This window comes from Bos taurus, chromosome 1 (genome assembly GCF_002263795.3).
Source record: "Bos taurus isolate L1 Dominette 01449 registration number 42190680 breed Hereford chromosome 1, ARS-UCD2.0, whole genome shotgun sequence".
In the NCBI taxonomy this organism is placed as follows: domain Eukaryota; kingdom Metazoa; phylum Chordata; class Mammalia; order Artiodactyla; family Bovidae; genus Bos; species Bos taurus.
Genome location: NC_037328.1, coordinates 80643325 through 80662162, shown reverse-complemented (window position 1 = coordinate 80662162; position 18838 = coordinate 80643325). Strand labels below are relative to the sequence as shown.

Sequence of the window (18838 nt, the reverse complement as noted above, 5' to 3'; positions counted from 1 at the left end):
TTCTCCGACTGGCAGGTGCCTGGGCCGGACGGATTCCTGCGGCGGCGCGATTGTCTGACGTTTCCCCTTCTAATTGGCCGGGAGCTGCGGCTGAAGTTCCGAAGCCTAACTGGCCGCCCGCGCCGCTTCGGAGGTGAAGTGTACTGCACTGATTGGCTGTGAGGCGCCGGCCGCGTGTGATGTCCGGAGCAGCGATTGGCTCTGGCCCGCTAGGGGCTTCTCTCGCCGGGACTCGGGACTCCCGGGAAGTGACTGGTAGAGGAGGGGGCAAGCTAGCTGTCGCTCCTAACTAAGTCGGAGACCTGGGTGTAAGGCGGTCTCTCAGGGCTGGGTGGGCTGGCGAACCGACGCGGCGGCGGGGGCTGTGAGGAGTGCGGGGGGCCGGGGCGGGCACAGAGGGACTATGGCCCCGCAGAACCTGGGCACCTTCTGCCTGTTGCTGCTGTACCTCATCGGGACCGTGATCGCCGGGTGAGGAATTGGAATCTGCGGGCACTGGGCCATTAAGTCAGTCTTGGCTGGGAAGGAGGCTGGGGAGAGAAGGGGACATTGTCCGACGGGGGGAGTGGAAAGGGGCGTTGCTGTGGTGAGGCGGTGGAGAGGAGTGGGTAGTGTGGGCCAGGCTAGTGGGATGGAGAGGAGGACAGTGGGTGACCCGGGTGATAGGGGCTTAGACCCAGAAGCCCTAGAGCTAGATTTGCCCAGAGAAGCGAGGGTTGGATGCAGTGCCAAACGCAACGTGGGATGGGGGTCTGCTGAGTTGGAGAAGGGGGACGAGACAGTGTTAAGTCTACAACGAGCCGTTGGGCTGACATTAAAGTGGGTGGGTTGTGATGCCAGGCAAAGTGAAGAAGTGGGGAGAATAGGTAGGGTAGCCATGCCGGGACTGAAAGAAATTGGATTGAGGGAGCAAGGCAGACCCTTTGAAGAGCCCTTGTACCTTGCAGCTTCGTGAGATACTGAGCCTAAGCTGTTATCATGCCTCACTGTCTCTCCAGGGAGCATTCTTAGGGAGCTGAGTAGTATTACAAGCAGAAGGGAGAAACATTTTACCAATAGACAGTAGATTGGAATTCTAGCCCCACTCAACTTATGAATTATGTGACTTTGAAAGAAAACCTAAATTCCCATCTTTGACATGAGGATGATAATGTGCCACCTGTTTGAAGGAAGCAGGACCTCCTGGACTCTAGACATTCTCCAGCCTTTAAGATCCACTATCCTGTAGGCCCGGTGCCCACTGAATTTGATATGCCAGGCTCATATTTAGAATGTGGAAAATAGTAAATCCTTCAGTTCAGTTCAGTCGCTCAGTCGTGTCCGACTCTTTGCGACCCCATGAATCACAGCACGCCAGGCCTCCCTGTCCATCACCAACTCCCAGAGTTCACTCAGACTCACGTCCATCGAGTCAGTGATGCCATCCATCCATCTCATCCTCTGTCATCCCCTTCTCCTCCTGCCCCCAATCCCTCCCAGCATCAGGGTCTTTTCCAATGAGTCAACTCTTTGCATGAGGTGGCCAAAGTACTGGAGTTTCAGCTTTAGCATCATTCCTTCCAAAGAAATCCCAGGGCTGATCTCCTTCAGAATGGACTGGTTGGATCTCTTTGCAGTTAGCTTCTGACAAGTTTGTAGGTTACTCTGAAAGGAGAAAGCACTACCTAGAAGAACTTGACACTTTAAGTGCTTGTTATTCTCTTAAAAGTTTTTTTTACCCCTGTGTGCATATATGCTTAAACTTTGTTGGGTTTTTGTTTTTTTTCTTGTGAAACATCTTATATTTCTAAAATAAAAATCTTCTTCTCCTGGGTAAAACTTTATTGTATTTTTAACATGTTTTTGTTAGCACTTTTTGCACTTAAAGCAATGTGTACCTTAAATTGTTGGAACAAGATGTCAGTATAAATCCTGTTAATACTCTTAACTATAAAGTTAGTGAAAAAGTGAAAGTGCTAATCACTCAGTTCTATCCAACTCTTTGGAACCCCATGGTTCCTAGAAACCCACCAGGCTTCTGTGTCCTTGGAATTCTCCAGGCAAGAATATTGAAGTGGGTTGCCATTTCCTTCTCCAGGAGATCTTCCCGACCCAGCAATCAAACCTAGGTCCCTTGCATTGCAAGCAGATTCTTTACCATCTGAGCCACCAGGGAAGCCCAACTATAAACTTAAGTCTTTCATAAAGGAGTCTCTTGGGAACTGTAATGTTGATACTGAGCTGTGCCAACCATCTCCCTGTGTTTTTCTTGGCTATTTCTTAACCATTTTTATATTAAGTATATCCTAAGTAAGCCTCATTTTTTATATAGTTAGCTCTTTTGTTGTTAACATTAGTGAACCTTTATCTAGTTTTGTCTCAAGAGATGCCAGCTTTCGTATATTTGGGGGGAGGGGGATAAAGCACCTAAATAATCCTCATGGAATAATCTTCATCCCCTTATCAGTGATAATTTTAAAAACTTACACATAAAATGTTTATATGATTTCCCTAAAGTGTGACTTAGAGCTTATTAAATCATTTTTTTTTAAAGTTCTCTGGTATATTGCATGGATCTTGGTACCCCAATGCATTTTTCCCCCACTACATTTTAAAATTATCATCACTCCTACATTATCTCCACTGTGAATAACTTTCCCATCCCTTGGTTGAGAGAGTGTATTTTCAGAATAATTTCTGCTGGCTAAAGGGATAGACTTTTGAGAGCATACTTATTTAGTCATTTCATTCAATGAATATTTATTGGTGTCTTCTATGGACTGGATATGGTCCCTGCCCTCAAAGTTTATTAGTCTGATTCTGTCTTCCCATTGGCCTTTCCTGCAAAGATTCGCTCTCCAGTTAATTTAGTTCTAGCATAGTTCCTGGCAAGGAGGTCAGTGGCTCTGCACTTTGTCTCCTAACTTATGCCATGTGCATATTTGCAGCTGCTGAGACTTATAGGCACCAGCATATGGGTTCCAGCAGCTGGCTGTGATTAAGACTTGATCTAGACAAACTGGAATAACTCCTAGTAATGGAAACAGTGAGAGACTTTATTTTTTGGGGCTCCAAAATCACTGCAGATGGTGACTGCAGCCATGAAATTAAAAGATGCTTGCTCCTTGGAAGAAAAGCTATGAGCAACCTAGACAGCATATTAAAAAGCAGAAACATTACTTTGCCAACAAAGGTCCATTTAGTCAAGGCTATGGTTTTTCCAGTAGTCATATATGGATGTGAGAGTTGGACTGAGTGCCAAAGAATTGATGCTTTTGAACTGTGGTGTTGGAGAAGATCCTTGAGAGTCCCTTAGACAGCAAGGACATCCAACCAGTCCATCCTAAAGGAAATCAGTCCTGAATATTCATTGGCAGGACTGATGCTGAAGCTGAAATTCCAATACTTTGGCCACCTGATGTGAAGAACTGACTGATTGGAAAAGACCCTGATGCTGGGAAAGATTGAAGGCAGGAGGAGAAGTGGATGACAGAGGATGAGATAGATGGATGGCATCACTAACTCGATGGACATGAGTTTGAGCAAGCTCCGGGAATTGGTGATGGACAGGGAGGCCTGGCGTGCTACAGCCATGGAGTCGCAAAGAGTCGGACACGACTGAGTGACTGAACTGACTGAATGACTGCAAAGTTGATATTTTCTCTTTTTCGGCGCAAAAATCCACAACTCATACATTCAAATGAATGTTATTCTCTTTTCAGACTTCTCTTGTTTGGGCTTTGACTTAACTTCTATGTTAACCTCTGAAGTTAATTTCAGTCACTTCATCTTTAACATTCCAAGAGTGCTACTGTTGGTCAGAACGTTTATGTGATACAATCTTTTTGCGTAAAGAAAATCATCCTTTGAGGTTATTTGATCTTTGGAAGCAGTCATTTGAAGTCAGTAATAGAGGATGACAAAGAGACTCAATTTGATTATAGAGTTCTTGCTTGGAAATAATGTGTGACCATAAAATAAGAAAATGATTTTCTTGACTAAAACTAGTAGGAGAAGAATGTCACAGATACTTTGAATAATCCTAGCATTGTTCAAAAAGTACATAGCCTCTCATTATGATTGCTTCAATGTATGAAACTCATTACAAATTCTGGTGTGTTTTTTTTTAGTTATTCTTTCTGTGTGTCACACATGTACCTTCATTTTCCTACCTCTTTGCTCATACACAAACCTAAATGTAAAGGAAAAAAATTCACTTTTAAAAATGTAATGTATAACCTTTTAATGAAGTATCTTCTCCCTCTCCTGCATCCCCAGGCGAGACTTCTATAAGATCTTGGGGGTGCCTCGCAGTGCCTCTATAAAGGATATTAAAAAGGCCTACAGGAAACTAGCCCTGCAGCTTCATCCTGACCGGAATCCTGATGATCCACGAGCACAGGAGAAATTCCAGGATCTGGGTGCTGCTTATGAGGTGAGTCAGGAAGAAGGTAAAGTATAAATAAAACCTGCAGATACAGAAAAGACTGTGTAACGCAGAGTAACACTCCCATTTTTCAGGTCACTTTTTAAAAGAAATAGACAACAGATAAAAGTAGTACTCAATGCTATATTGTACATGTATTTTAGAAGGTACTACACTTCCTTCCCCTTTTCATATCAGCATTTGTTTTATTAAGGAGAGTAGTGTTAACAAAGATGAATGAAAGCAGATAGAATTGGTAGATTAATTAGTAGATTGATCTTCGGTCGGTGTGTTTGGAAGTTGGAGCCAGAAGCAGAAACAAAATCTAAATGAGGATTGCAAATCCACCTGCCTATATGGACCAGGCAGATAATATGCATGGCAGGTATAAGATAAAACAGGAGAGTGGATATTCTGCCTCCATTTTAGCAATCAACAGGGAATGAAGAGGACTGTGACAAACTGAAGACTTGACTCATTTCAAGGGAGCAGTTGGTGTTCAACCCCAACCAGTTTTTGCCATATATAGAAGTAAGCACTGTGTTGCCAGATCATTTAATTTTTCTAGAGGAGTGGAATTCCTGATTTTTTTGGTAAATTTTCCTGGTTATAACATGTTGGGAAGTAATTCAATTTAAAATTTTCTTTTATGTGCAGATCAAAGAAAACATAGCTATAGTTTGAATTTGCAACCTCTAATCTAGAGGTTAAAACACTTTGATGTGTATCATTTCATTTAATCTTCATTAGGACAACATGAAATATAGTAGAGCTGGGCATATTCTTATTCCCATTTTCTTTCTTTCTTTTTCATTTTTAACAACACAGAGGAATATTTACTGAATCCTTAATCACCTTTTTTGCTATTTGAAAAACCATTTCACACAGAACCATTTTACAGAACACAATGGTGAAAAAATTTTTACAAATAAGCAACTGATAATCTTTCATGTGTATTAATTTAAGAGTTAGCTGCTTTGCATGTGTTGCAATTCACCTTTCTCCTAGAAATAGGATAAGAGATCTGTGGTTTTATTTTTTTTCAGCTTTGTTGAGATATAATTGATAAATGAAATTGTAAGATATTTAAAGTGTGCCTTGTGGTGATTTGATATGTGTATACATTGTGAAAGGATTTTGCTCAATCCATCACATCATGTATTTCTTTTTATAGTGAGGACATTTAAGTTCTGCTTTCTTCACAACTTGCAGCTATACAATACAGTGTTATCAATTCTAGTCACCATTTATTCCCATTTCCTAAAAGGGCACAGAAAAAAATAATTTGACTCCAGTAGTCAGGGAGCTACAGCTTCTGAATTCAGATTAAATCCCTGTATAGTGAGAAGATTGGAAACAAGTCTGAAAAATATTTTAGTGGGAAAAAACCACAAAGACGGGATTCCAAGGCCTCCTGGGTTAAAGAAGTGAATGAAGTAAAAGTGATTTATATGCTCATGAAACTTAAAACTAATGGGGTTTCCCTTTCTTCTCTCAACACCTATAGGACCAAAATTCTTAACCTTAGGCTCACAAATAAACTTGAGAGGGTTGGTGGACCCTCTTAAATTACTGTATGTAACATTTTGTTTCTTGTTAATATGGATTCCATGTTTTGCACTTTATTTACCATGAATACTCCCATTGCTTGCTAGAAACCCAATAATAAAAAATATTTTCTGGGAGAACTGTTGCTAAGAATTTTCCGTGCTCTTTATAGATTCTGCATGTTGTTTCACCATGACCTAGGCAGGCTATACATGCATCATTCAATGAGATTGCAATTTAACTCAGAACCTTTCTAGTCCCCAGTTCAAATTTTCTTTCTTCTTTGCGTCTTTCACTTGATTGCCTATCTTTGGCCCTTGGATAAATTAGTGTCCACAAATCAAAATCTCACTAAAGTTGAAGGGTCTATTGTGAATACATCTGTCTTCTCTACTGAGCTGAGATTACTGCAGGCATTTTAATTAGTTGAGACTGGTTGATTGGCCAGTCAACTAAGAAATTCCTTTCTTTCTCTTAAAAAAAAAAGTTTCCAAGACTGTAATAAAACTGCATTCTTTAGATAGAAGAGAAGTGAGGAGTAAGTGAATGATAATAGATAACTTTGAGGGTAGTTTTGGATGAGTTATTACAGAAGCCTCCTATGTCCAAAAAGAAGCTGACTTAAAAATAGTCTTTGTTTGGAGGGGTTTGAAATGGAATTTCTTATGGATCCAATCTGGAATTCATTTCTTTGCCAAGACAAGAACAGAGAAGTGGACTTGAAAGTGAAAATATTGAAAATCCTGATCACATAATAATGAGGTTTTTTTTGTTTGTTTTTTAAGTTAACTCTGCCCATTTCTATTTCCCCAAAGTAGCTTTTTTTTTTTTTTTAAGGATATTTATCAAACCCTTTATTTTTCACCTGCTCTATCATAGTGGCTTTAGTTGAGTACTCTAGTCATTTCTAGTCTAACTCATTTCTCTTTGATTTTAAGAATGCTCACTTTCTTATACACTGACTTTCTTCTTATCCTTCTGAATGTATCTTAAATGTTAATAGATTTTTTTACTGTGGTTCCTTACACATCATTCAGGCCCTGAGCCAAAAATGTGTCCTATTTACATATGCCAATCAGATCTTCCCTTTCTTTTGCTGAGTCAACAAGCCCCATATACTTCCAACCTTTTTTTTTCCTGAGCCAACACAAGCATGAGTTTCAAAGAACTTTTTCCTTCAGTCTGCTATCTAAATAGAAATGTAAGAATACCAAAGAACATAAAGTTGTTTAATTTTCAAAGTTATGTTGTTGTTTAGTTGCTAAGTTCTGTCAGTCTCTTTGCGATGCCATGGGACTGTAGCCCTCCAGGCTCCTCTGTCCATGGAATTCTCCAGACAGGAATTCTGGAGAGGGTTGCCATTTCCTTCTCCAGGGAGTCTTCCCAATCCAGGGATCAAACCCGCATCTCCTGCTTAGCAGGCGGATTCTTTACCACTGAGCTACCAGGGAAGCCCCTTCAAAGTGCATATATTTCAGAATGCTGTCAATAAATGGGAGGCTTTTTTTGGAAGGCAGATTTTGAATAACACTGAAGTTTATTTTGTTTTACATTCTTTATTCTAGATATGAAATGGTCCCATGAGAAAGCATATACTTATGACTGAGCATCTAGTTTTGTAAAACCATTAAAACTTCAGTCAGTTCAGTTCAGTTCAGTCACTCAGTCGCGTCCAACTCTTTGTGACCGCATGAATCGCAGCATGCCAGGCCTCCCTGTCCATCACCAACTCACAGAGTTCACTGAGACTCATGTCCATCAAGTCAGTGATACCATCCAGCCATCTCATCCTCTGTTGTCCCCTTCTCCTCCTGCCCCCAGTCCCTCCCAGCATCAGAGTCTTTTCCAATGAGTCAACTCTTTGCATGAGGTGGTCAGAGTACTGGAGTTTCAGCTTTAGCATCATTCCTTCCAAAGAAATCCCAGGGCTGATCTCCTTCAGAATGGACTGGTTGATCTCCTTGCAGTCCAAGAGACTCTCAAGAGTCTTCTCCAACACCACAGTTCAAAAGCATCAATTCTTCGGGGCTCAGCTTTCTTCACAGTCCAACTCTCACATCCACACATGACTACTGGAAAAACCATAGCCTTGACTAGACAGACCTTTGTTGGCAAAGTAATGTCTCTGCTTTTGAATATGCTATCTAGGTTGGTCATAACTTTCCTTCCAAGGAGTAAGCGTCTTTTAATTTCATGGCTGCAGTCACCATCTGCAGTGATTTTGGAGCCCAAAAAAATAAAGTCAGCCACTGTTTCCACTGTTTCCCCATCTATTTCCCATGAAGTGATGGGACCAGATGTCATGATCTTCGTTTTCTGAATGTTGAGCTTTAAGCCAACTTTTTCACTTTCCTCTTTCACTTTCATCAAGAGGCTTTTTAGTTCCTCTTCACTTTCTGCCAGAAGGGTGGTGTCATCTGCATATCTGAGGTTATTGATATTTCTCCGGCAATCTTGATTCCAGCTTGTGCTTCCTCCAGCCCAGCATTTCTCATGATGTATTCTGCATATAAGTTAAATAAGCAGGGTGACAATACACAGCCTTGACGTACTCCTTTTCCTATTTGGAACCAGTCTGTTGTTCCATGTCCAGTTCTAACTGTTGTTTCCTGACCTGCATATAAGTTTCTCAAGAGGCAGGTCAGGTGGTCTGGTATTCCCATCTCTTTCAGAATTTTCCACAGTTTATTGTGATCCACACAGTCAAAGGTTTTGGCATAGTCAATAAAGCAGAGATAGGTATTTTTCTGGAACTCTCTTGCTTTTTCGATGATCCAGTGGATGTTGGCAATTTGATCTCTGGCTCCTCTGCCTTTTCTAAAACCAGCTTAAACATCTGGAAGTTCACGGTTCAGGTATTGCTGAAGCCTGGCTTGGAGAATTTTGAGCATTACTTTACTAGTGTGTGAGATGAGTGCAATTGTGCAGTAGTTTGAGCATTCTTTGGCATTGCCTTTCTTTGGGATTGGAATGAAAACTGACCTTTTCCAGTCCTGTGGCCACTGCTGAGTTTTCCAAATTTGCTGGCATATTGAGCGCAGCACTTTCAGAGCATCATCTTTCAGGATTTGAAAGAGCTCAACTGGAATTCCATCACCTCCACTAGCTTTGTTCATAGTGATGCTATCTAAGGCCCACTTGACTTCACATTCCAGGATGTCTGGCTCTAGGTCAGTGATCACACCATCGTGATTATCTTGGTCGTGAAGATCTTTTATTAAAACTTTAGAAAGTCTTTTTTCAAGTTGTGAAATTGAGCTTGAGCATCCTTTGTAGAGCAGTGTCCCTTTTCACTCTTTGCAATTCAGACTCAGGGCGTTATGAGCTGTATGTGCCAGACAGCACTCTTCCACAAATGGATTTCTACATATATCAAAAGAATGAAAGGGGAATATGAAAATATCGCAGTGTAGACCTTTCTGGAGACCTTTCATTTGATTCCCTCGACTTTCCAATCTCTTAATTTGTCTGGGGTAGTGTCGGGTAGAGCTTATGGTATAGATACGTGAGGCTGAGCAAAGTTGAAGGCTGTCCTTATTTACTGCTTCTGTGACTAATGACAGTCTTGTCTGGCGGGTTTATAGTTTAGAGAGATAATATAGCATAGTGGTTAGCAGCCTAAGTATGGGAGTCAAACTACATGGGAAGTGAACCTGAGGAATTCATCTCACTCTTTCCTGTTACTGCCCTCACATTCATAGCCATGTCGCTAATCTTGTTAGTGCTAATCTGCATGATGTTTATGCAGCTAGGTGAGTTCTGATCAATTTAAATTAAAAACATGAGTTGAGCATTGTGAAAAGTTACAAAATGAACGCTGATCAAAGAATTTACTAACTCTTAAACATGCCTTAATACCGTACATAATAAAAACCACAATCCACTAAAATTTTACACACAGTATCAGAGTTAAAAAATTTTAAAACATAAATGTGAATGCACCTTATCAAACCATTACCAATTCATAATCGTTTCCTCCACTGGCTTTTGCCCCCAGGTTCTATCGGATAGTGAGAAACGGAAACAGTATGATACATATGGTGAAGAGGGCTTGAAAGATGGGCATCAGAGCTCCCATGGAGACATTTTTTCACAGTAAGTAATTTATCCATCTGCAAGGTATTAGTGTCTGAGAGTGGATCACTTAGTGATTATTAAAGAATTATCCTTGCTCCCTTGTTCAGAATCTTTTGATGAAGAGTACAACTCAACTGATCCTTGACCAGAAGGTCATTCATCATCCTTTGTATGGGAATATACTTCTCTATTTTCACAAAGCTCAAGCAAAGACAGGTAGTACTTACAGGGATGTCCTCCTAGCCAACCATATCAGTTGAATCAATCCCGACTCTGTTGAGGGTGATATATGTTGGAAACCAGTTCCATTTGTCTCCTCGCTGTCTTCAAATCTGCAAACCACTTACTGAGCAAGGTGATTCTTGTAAGAGAGAGAAATTCCTGCCGCTATACCCAAAGCTGCCTCTTCATCCTGGCAGCAAGAAAGGGATGATTGTGATCATCAGCATTGGTGGAAGGAGTCAGGGCAGAGACTGTCCGTCTCTTGCTGCTCCCAGCTTTCTGAGGAGGCTGAGTGGCTGGATGATAAACACCTTACCTTCCCACTCTTTGAGGCCCACTTTATTGAACATTTGAATTTTCATGTGCTCTGATGATGCATAAACAGGAGGTCCTGATTGGGGGTTTTGAGTCAAATTATAAATAAAAAGATATTTGAATATGCATTTCTGTGGGGAGGATGCAGTGCTTTCTTCAGATTCTTAAAGAGTTTTGTGAACTCAAAAAAAGTAAGAATCACAGTTGCTATGTTTAGTGTTTGGGGGTGATGGTAGATTTTTAGGACCTGTGAAGATGTGTGAGTAATACGGTTAGGAAATCCTCCTCTTCCGCAGGATTGATTTGGCTGCTTTAGCCTACCAGGGAAGTGTTCTGTTCGAACCTCTTGGCAGTTAGAAGTGATAGCCAGAGATGCCAGAAAGAGAAAAGGCTCTGCCCATGCCCCTCCTGCACCAAAATCCTCCCCCTCTGCTTTTATTCAAGATTCAGGGAGTCTATTCACCGAGACTGGGGTTTTTTTTGTCTTTTTTTTTTCTGGAGGGAGGGGTTGAGGGGTTGTATAGTTGTCATCACTATGCTGACATCTGAGACTTCTTAACCAAAATTTAAGATTATGATTAGAACTCCTATGAAGTTAAAGGTCATTGTTTATATTAACCTTAAAGTGATGCTTTAAATATTTAAAGTGATGCTTCTGTTATTTAACACAAGTTAATTTTGATCGTATGAGACCAGAACTTCCTTTTCTGTCAGATCCAGAGTTTTACTGAGGCTGATGCTTTTTTAGTTTAATTATGTATCCAAGATTTTTGTACAAAGCAGTAGCTTCTTTCACCAAAGTTAGTATCTAAAAAGCATATAAAGGTGAACACTACAAGAGTCCAAAATTACTACTGGGTTCAGCAATACATGGGCTTATATATACTATACCCTTTCTCAATATCTCCATTATATTCTGGTATTTGTCAGCATTAAAGAGATTTTTTTTCATTGATTAAGAATTCACTGGCATACTTTATACACTGTACTGTATGTCTTCAGTTCAGTTCAGTCGCTCAGTCGTGTCCGACTCTGCGACCCCATGAATCACAGCACGCCAGGCCTCCCTGTCCATCCCCAACTCCCGGAGTTCACTCAGACTCACATCCATCGAGTCAGTGATGCTATCCAACCATCTCATCCTCTGTCGTCCCCTTCTCCTCCTGCCCCCAAGCCCTCCCAGCATCAGAGTCTTTTCCAATGAGTCAACTCTTCTCATGAGATGGCCAAAGTACTGGAGTTTCAGCTTTAGCATCATTCCTTCCAAAGAAATCCCAGGACTGATCTCCTTTAGAATGGACTGGTTGGATCTCCTTGCAGTCCAAGGGACTCTCAAGAGTCTTCTCCAACACCACAGTTCAAAAGCATCAATTCTTCGGCACTCAGCTTTCTTCACAGTCCAACTCTCACATCCATACATGACCACTGGAAAAATCATAGCCTTGACTAGATGGACCTTTGTTGGCAAAGTAATGTCTCTGCTTTTGAATATGCGATCTAGGTTGGTCATAACTTTCTTTCCAAGGAGTAAGCGTCTTTTAATTTCATGGCTGCAATCTAGACAATATTAAAAAGTTTTTTGTGTTGGGGCAATATATATGTGCTGTATATCTATACTATAAATACTATATAAGTTATAGATGATGTTATTACTTCAGTGTATGTATTAAAAATGTCTTTCAGTTTTGCTCATTGGTAGGTCACAGTATTTTATCAGTGTGAAGAAAACTAAAATTGTAAGAGGTGAATTCTGATTTCTTTTCCTGATGATTTTACACTTACCAACAGCTTCTTTGGAGATTTTGGTTTCATGTTTGGAGGAACCCCTCGTCAGCAAGACAGAAATATTCCAAGAGGAAGTGATATTATTGTAGATCTAGAAGTCACTTTGGAAGAAGTGTATGCAGGAAATTTTGTAGAAGTAAGTCCAAATTATTCAGCTCTTCATATTCTCTAGAATGTGTTCTTATGACTAAAACTAAGAGGTTTTTGGGTACCTTCTCTGTCTTTTAGGAAGGGGGGCAGTGCATAGAATTGAATTAATCATAATCCTTGGTTCATGATACGCTGTAATTGTTATGAACTCATCTCTCAGCCCCAGAACTTAATAAAACAATAAACCATGACTTGTATCTACCTACATGCTACTTCCCTATCCCATCCCCCACCTCCCTTCCAAGGTGACTACGTCGTATCCTGAGTTTCGTCTCTGTTGCCACTCCTTGTTTATTTGTTCTATTATATGTGTATGTATACCTGAATAGTATTTCGTTCACTCACATTGTTTCTGGCTTTCTGAAAACATCATCAGACTGTACATTATCTTGTGAGACTGCCCTTTTTTTTACTTACTCTTAATATTGTCGGGATTCACCCATGTTGTTGCTTACAGCTATAATTCTACTGAATAGAATTTCACTGCGACCACACTGGATCAATAAGCATGTAGGTTGTTTCCAGTTTTTTTCCAATTCCAAACAGCGCTTTTAGGAAGCCTTATACCTATGTTCAAGTACAGAGAATAATTTCCCATGTTCCCTTGCAGGCCTGTTGTCTGTAGTCATTGACTATACATAAAGTACACATCACTTTCTTGTAGTTAGCATGCTCCTAAACAAATTCCTTGTTAATCTAATTATTGTAAAGAATATATGTATGTGACCTTGCTATTTAAATGCCCCCACGGTCGATTCTTTTTAAGAAAAATAATTACTCTAAAAGAGCATAGTGGTTAGAAGTACAGACTTTGGAGCTAGCCTGCCTGATTTAGAGTCCTGGCTCTGCCGTACATTGGTTGTGTGACCTTGGTCATATTACTGAGCCTTGCTGTACTCTCATTCCATTCTCTGTAAAATGGAGACGATAGCGGCATCTATGTCATAAAGAGTTCGTAAATATATGTGATTAGGGCCTTGCTTGGCACACAGTAAGTGCCATAACTGTTAGCTCTAATTACTTTTATTGTTTATTCTGTTGAACTGGGCTTCATACATTCGTAGGCTTTGAGGGATTTTTCTCCAAGCATTTGCCTCATTCAGCGGCATAGACATGCGTTTCTTCATATATTTTAGTTTCCTTTGATTTGGAGGGATCAGAATGTTCGATTGCAGTCAGCTACAAGGAGATGCTCATTGTGTCTCTTCTTACAGGCTGAGTATCTAGACTGAGGCAGCATTGGAAAACACTGCCAGATTGAGTTGCCTGAAACAAGGAAGTGTTTTCATGAGGTTAATCATGGCTAATCTTGGAGTGGGAGCCACATGCCAGCTTTTGAAGGCTGTGGTTGTTCTTCAGGGCTCCTGCTTTACACAGCTCAGATTTCTCAAGAAATAGTAATTCTGTGGACTATGTTAACTCAGTAGTATTTCTTTGTGGCTTGGAGAAAGTGATCCTATTTGAGTCCGTTAAAGATCCATTTACTACAGTCCTGTGTGGGGGCTGACTTGTAACTCCTCCAGGACTTCTCTCAGCTGTGGGTCTCTCTGAAGGATGGCTTGGGAGAGAAGGGAAGGTTTCCAGCCCAGATCCAGTGAGGAAACTGAAATCTGGGGGATGCAAAAGAGAAGCTTATGCTGTGTGTGCACTTCCTAGGTGGTTAGAAACAAACCCGTGGCGAGGCAGGCCCCTGGCAAACGGAAGTGCAACTGCAGGCAGGAGATGCGGACCACCCAGCTGGGCCCCGGGCGCTTCCAGATGACCCAGGAGGTGGTCTGCGACGAGTGCCCGAATGTCAAGTGAGTAGAAGCACCTTGTTTGCTCTGCCAAGGGACACTTTAATCATCTCATTGGTCTAATAAAATGCCAATGGTCCATACCTAGATTTTTTTCCTTCCCTCTCTTCCTCATGTCCTGCCAGAGGAAAGAAATTAACATTTTTGTTTCTTCTTAAAGTATCTCTTCTGAATATCTTCTTTTATGTCTATAAACTAATCAGCTTTATTTCTGAATATTCTTAAGGCTGTTGGTATTCCATTTTTTTCTACTTGGAATATTTAGAGCAATCTTACATGTCCAGCTAAATTTCAGATTAGAGACATACTGTTTGCTGATTATATTATGAACACAACTATATAATTGAACCTTCAGTTGTATATATTAAATCTAGCTATTTGTGGGATCAGGGGAAAAAATCAAATAGGATAAACTCACCTGTTAGATTTTCTGATAAACATGACACTGTCCTTTCAGGTGGACATTTATGTAAGTGTAAGTGGTTTTCTCTGCTACTGATCCTCGTGTTAAAGCAGCCAGCCCACTGTAGGCCCTTTTGGAACCAGTGGTTGTGTGATTACTTGATATATAGAAGCTTTGCCCTGGCATTTGGCAGGTGGAAGGTGTAAGTGGATATCAAGTGGCTTTGTCATCTAGAGATACAGACTAGTCTTCCAAGAAAAAGTAGATTGAGTAGATAAAATTTGAATTATCTGTGTCTGGGATTTGGTTTATATTTTCATTTGTTTTTCCTTTTAAATTCTCTTTGTCTCAGACTAGTGAATGAAGAACGAACACTGGAGGTAGAAATTGAACCTGGGGTGAGAGACGGCATGGAGTACCCCTTCATTGGAGAAGGTGAAATATTGACATTGATGTTTTATTACCGTAACTTTCTGCTCTCTGATTGCTTATGAAACCTCCCACCTCACCCCACACTTCATGGCCACATAGTAAATGCATGCATCATTTCCAACACACTTCCATCGTTTTTTAGGACACAGGAAGCCTTTTGTGACCATCTTTAAGCTCTAGCATTACTGTTTATCCTCTGAATACAATGGCCAAAAGTTACTGTCCAGTAGCCTAAATTGGGCTTCCCAGGTGGCACTAGTGATAAAGAACCTGCTTGCCAGTGCAGGGGGCATAAGAAACGTGGGTTTGATCCCTAGATCAGGAAGATCCCCTGGAGGAACGCATAGCAACCCCCTTCAGTATTCTTGCCTAGAGAATCCCATGGACAGAGGAGCCTGGAGGACTATGGTCCATGGGGTTGCAAAGAATCAGACACGACTGAGCGACCTAGCATGCACACACAGCCTGAATTATATCAAAGTTTAAGATGTTCAGAACTTAATGGAGTAATGTGAACTCTGCAATAAAAGAAGAGATGTAACTCTAATTGGCATTAATAAGATGCTCTCAGACCTCATTTTGGGGTTAAATTTAAAACTCTAGAAGAAAAAATAGCTTTATAAGGTTCAGAAATCAGTGAATCATTCTTTGTTTAGGAAATAGGTCAACTTATTTACTTCTGTGCCTGAGGCACAGGTGAGCCTCACTAATCTGAAATTTGATATAACCAGGTAGAGAGACTGCGCTCACAGATAGGCTTAACAGTCAAAGCCCAAGTTAGTGGCTTTAAAAACTTTTTTCAGCTACCAAACAGATTTGCAGTGTTCCGCTTACAATGTGTGGTAATCTCTTCTGAGTAGGTGAGCCTCACGTGGATGGAGAGCCAGGAGACCTGCGGTTCCGAATCAAAGTTGTCAAGTAAGTCATCTCAGTTTGGAAGCCTTCTTTGGGTTGGAGCCTCTTATTGAGTCTAAATATTTATTTACTCAGGACTTAAGATTCTGAAAGATGTTGGGAGGAGAGCATTGACAAGACAAGTAAGGAGCTGTGAAAGAGAAGCAGACAAGGAGGTCAGAGATATTAACTGAGGAAATGCGCCCTATGCAATAATGGGAGACTTTTCCATAGAAACGACCTACTGTGACGTCATCTGCAGCTGCTGGGCAGCTTCCCTGGTTGCCTCTCTTCAACATGCAGTGCCCCTTACATAAGAATTTTGCCTGGAACTCAGGCTTTCTTGTTTACCATCTTGGAGACCAGTGATGCCTCTACTTCTAAGGATTCATTGAAACAGGATTCCCACCCAAATATGGAGAAATGGGCCCCCAGTGCCAAAGACTTTGATCTCTCTCATAGCACTCCTTAATCTCAGTGATCTTTCCCCAGTGTTCTTCATCTGCCTTGTCTTTCTGATCACTTCCCGGGAAACTGGGATATGTTCTGTTCCATGAATGAACCTAGTCCCTTCTCAAGTCCATATCTGCCAGAATTCCCTCTTGTCCTGTCCCCAGCCTCCCATGCACCCTCCTTATCTATAGCTTCAGAGCTGACTGGGCCTTATAAACCCAGCTCTGGGATTCCCGCTGATCTCTGATGCCCTTCTCCCCCAATTCCACGGCCAGAAGTTGTCCTTCTCTTTTTTCCATAATCTGATTACTTGTATTTTAATTATATGCTTTTGCTGTTGCTGATCATAAGCTCCTGAAGATGAGGGTTTAATAAATCCTACTAACTTTATAGTCTCTATTAATACTGTACACAAAGGAGTGTCTTAAGAGATGCTTATTGTTTGAAAGAGTGGTATCCATCCTTTTCCATGACTTGTCTAAAACCTTTTTGAACTCTCCCAAAAAAAGGCTTTGAAAGTTACTGATGTTTACCTTGTTCCCTTCCAGGCACTCAATATTTGAAAGGCGAGGAGATGACTTATACACAAATGTGACAATCTCCCTCGTAGAGTCCCTGGTGGGCTTTGATATGGACATTACTCACTTGGATGGTCACAAGGTAAGCAAACTAGTTCTTTTAAAAGTCTGTCCTTTTAAAGCCTTCTTGTGGCTGATGTTGAGGTTACTTTAGTCCTTTGCAGCCACAGAGACATGTTTTGCTCGCCCCTTCATCCTGATGCTCTGCTGAGCTGTGACATGAGCTCTGGGTATCAGTGCTCACCAGAAGCTGTGTTGTGCTCCGAGAGTACAGTCCTTCTCTAGCATCCCCTTTTGCTTTTCAGGTACATATTTCCCGCGATAAGATCACCAGACCCGGAGCCAAGCTATGGAAGAAAGGGGAAGGGCTCCCCAACTTTGACAACAACAACATCAAGGGCTCTTTAATAATCACTTTCGATGTGGATTTTCCAAAAGAACAGTTGTCAGAGGAAGCAAGAGAAGGTGAGGGTATAATGTTTACTGTTCAGGGAAAGATGAGATCTGCTTTAGAAGGATCAGAGGCTTGGAGGGTGAAGGCTGCAATGGTTGCTTGAGAAGAGGGCCCAGGTGGTGGGTTGTAAGTAAAAAGGAAAAGGTAAAGGAAAGAGGTCAAAAGTGGAAAGAGGACAAAGAAGAAGGGATGGAAGACAGCTGAAGAACTTTCTGTCCATTCCAGTTGCCTCTTCTCATGGGATTTTGTGCGATGTGTGTGTTGTGTGTCTGCCTGAGACACAAAGACAAGGGCTCACCTTGGACGTGCGTGTATGGGTATCCACATGTGATGAAGTTGGACAAGGGTAGTTACTTGTTTAATTCCAATCCTTGCTTGTCCTAGGGCCTTTTGTGGAGCCTCTCTGTGAAACATGCTCTTTAAGCTGCATTTTTGTTAATGGAGTCATTTGTTCATTCTTTCCCCAGGTATCAAACAGCTACTGAAACAAGGATCAGTGCAGAAGGTTTACAATGGACTGCAAGGATATTAAGAATGAATAAAATTGGACTTTGTTTTAAAATAAGTGAATCAGCGATATTTATTATCTGCAGGGGTTTTTTTTGTGTGTGTATTTGTTTTCATTTTCAATATGCAAGTTTGGTTTTTTTTCTTCTAATGACAGTCATGAAATGAGTAAGCAGGCTTAAGAATTTGTCCATTTGTGTTGAGAAAAGAATGACCAGCAAAAGGTTTAACAATACCTCTCCCTTTGGGATTTATGTCTGGTGCTGCCGCCCAAGTTTCAAGAATTAAAGCTGCAAGAGGACTCCAGAAGACACTGTACAAAGGGTTGGAGTTAATTGTTAGCTGTTTCATTTGAAATGCCAACTGGAGAAGTCTGTTTTTAAATACATTCTGTTGTTAATTTTTTTCTTGACTCTTGTTTCTTGTTGGTTTAGCTCCCCTGTTGTCTCTCCCATCTCCATCTTTTTTCCTTGTCGTTTTTCCTTAATCAGCTTCATTTCCCTCCCTGGGTCCTGTGTGCTAGTTGGGTTTTCCTCCCATGAAGCAAGATGAACGCACAAACCTGTGGGAGAGTGGTGAAGATCAAGTCCCCATACCCAGTTACACACGCATGGCACTTCCTAGAGAGGAGCCTGAAGAAATTAGAGATGGGAGTGGATGAAACAAGGACCTAATTATCCTTGAGAAAGTATATTCCTTCTCATTTTAATTAGAGAATAGTAAAATCTGACATGGGAACTTTACTGTTTAGAAAGCACTTTTCATGTGTCCAATCTCAGTTGACATGTTTAACAAGTCTTTGGCTTGTGTTGGGAACTA

The 18838-nt window shown here is 41.1% G+C and overlaps 1 protein-coding gene and 1 long non-coding RNA gene across 2 annotated transcripts; one reads left to right on the top strand and one right to left on the bottom strand.

The window, feature by feature from the left end:
- Window positions 1–226: 226 nt before the first annotated feature.
- DNAJB11 (DnaJ heat shock protein family (Hsp40) member B11) lies at window positions 227–18424 on the top strand. Its single transcript, NM_001034268.1, is given in 10 exon segments — window positions 227–471; window positions 4258–4414; window positions 9951–10048; window positions 12356–12488; window positions 14159–14301; window positions 15054–15136; window positions 15994–16051; window positions 17029–17140; window positions 17364–17523; window positions 17980–18424. Coding segments are annotated over 10 exon segments (1077 nt in total). The 5' UTR covers window positions 227–403; the 3' UTR covers window positions 18045–18424.
- LOC132345655 (uncharacterized) lies at window positions 4197–17047 on the bottom strand. The gene is made up of 3 exons (XR_009495106.1): window positions 15968–17047; window positions 10258–10442; window positions 4197–4448 (listed from the first exon to the last, which is right to left on the bottom strand). It is a non-coding gene; the product is annotated as an uncharacterized lncRNA (long non-coding RNA).
- Window positions 18425–18838: the final 414 nt, after the last annotated feature.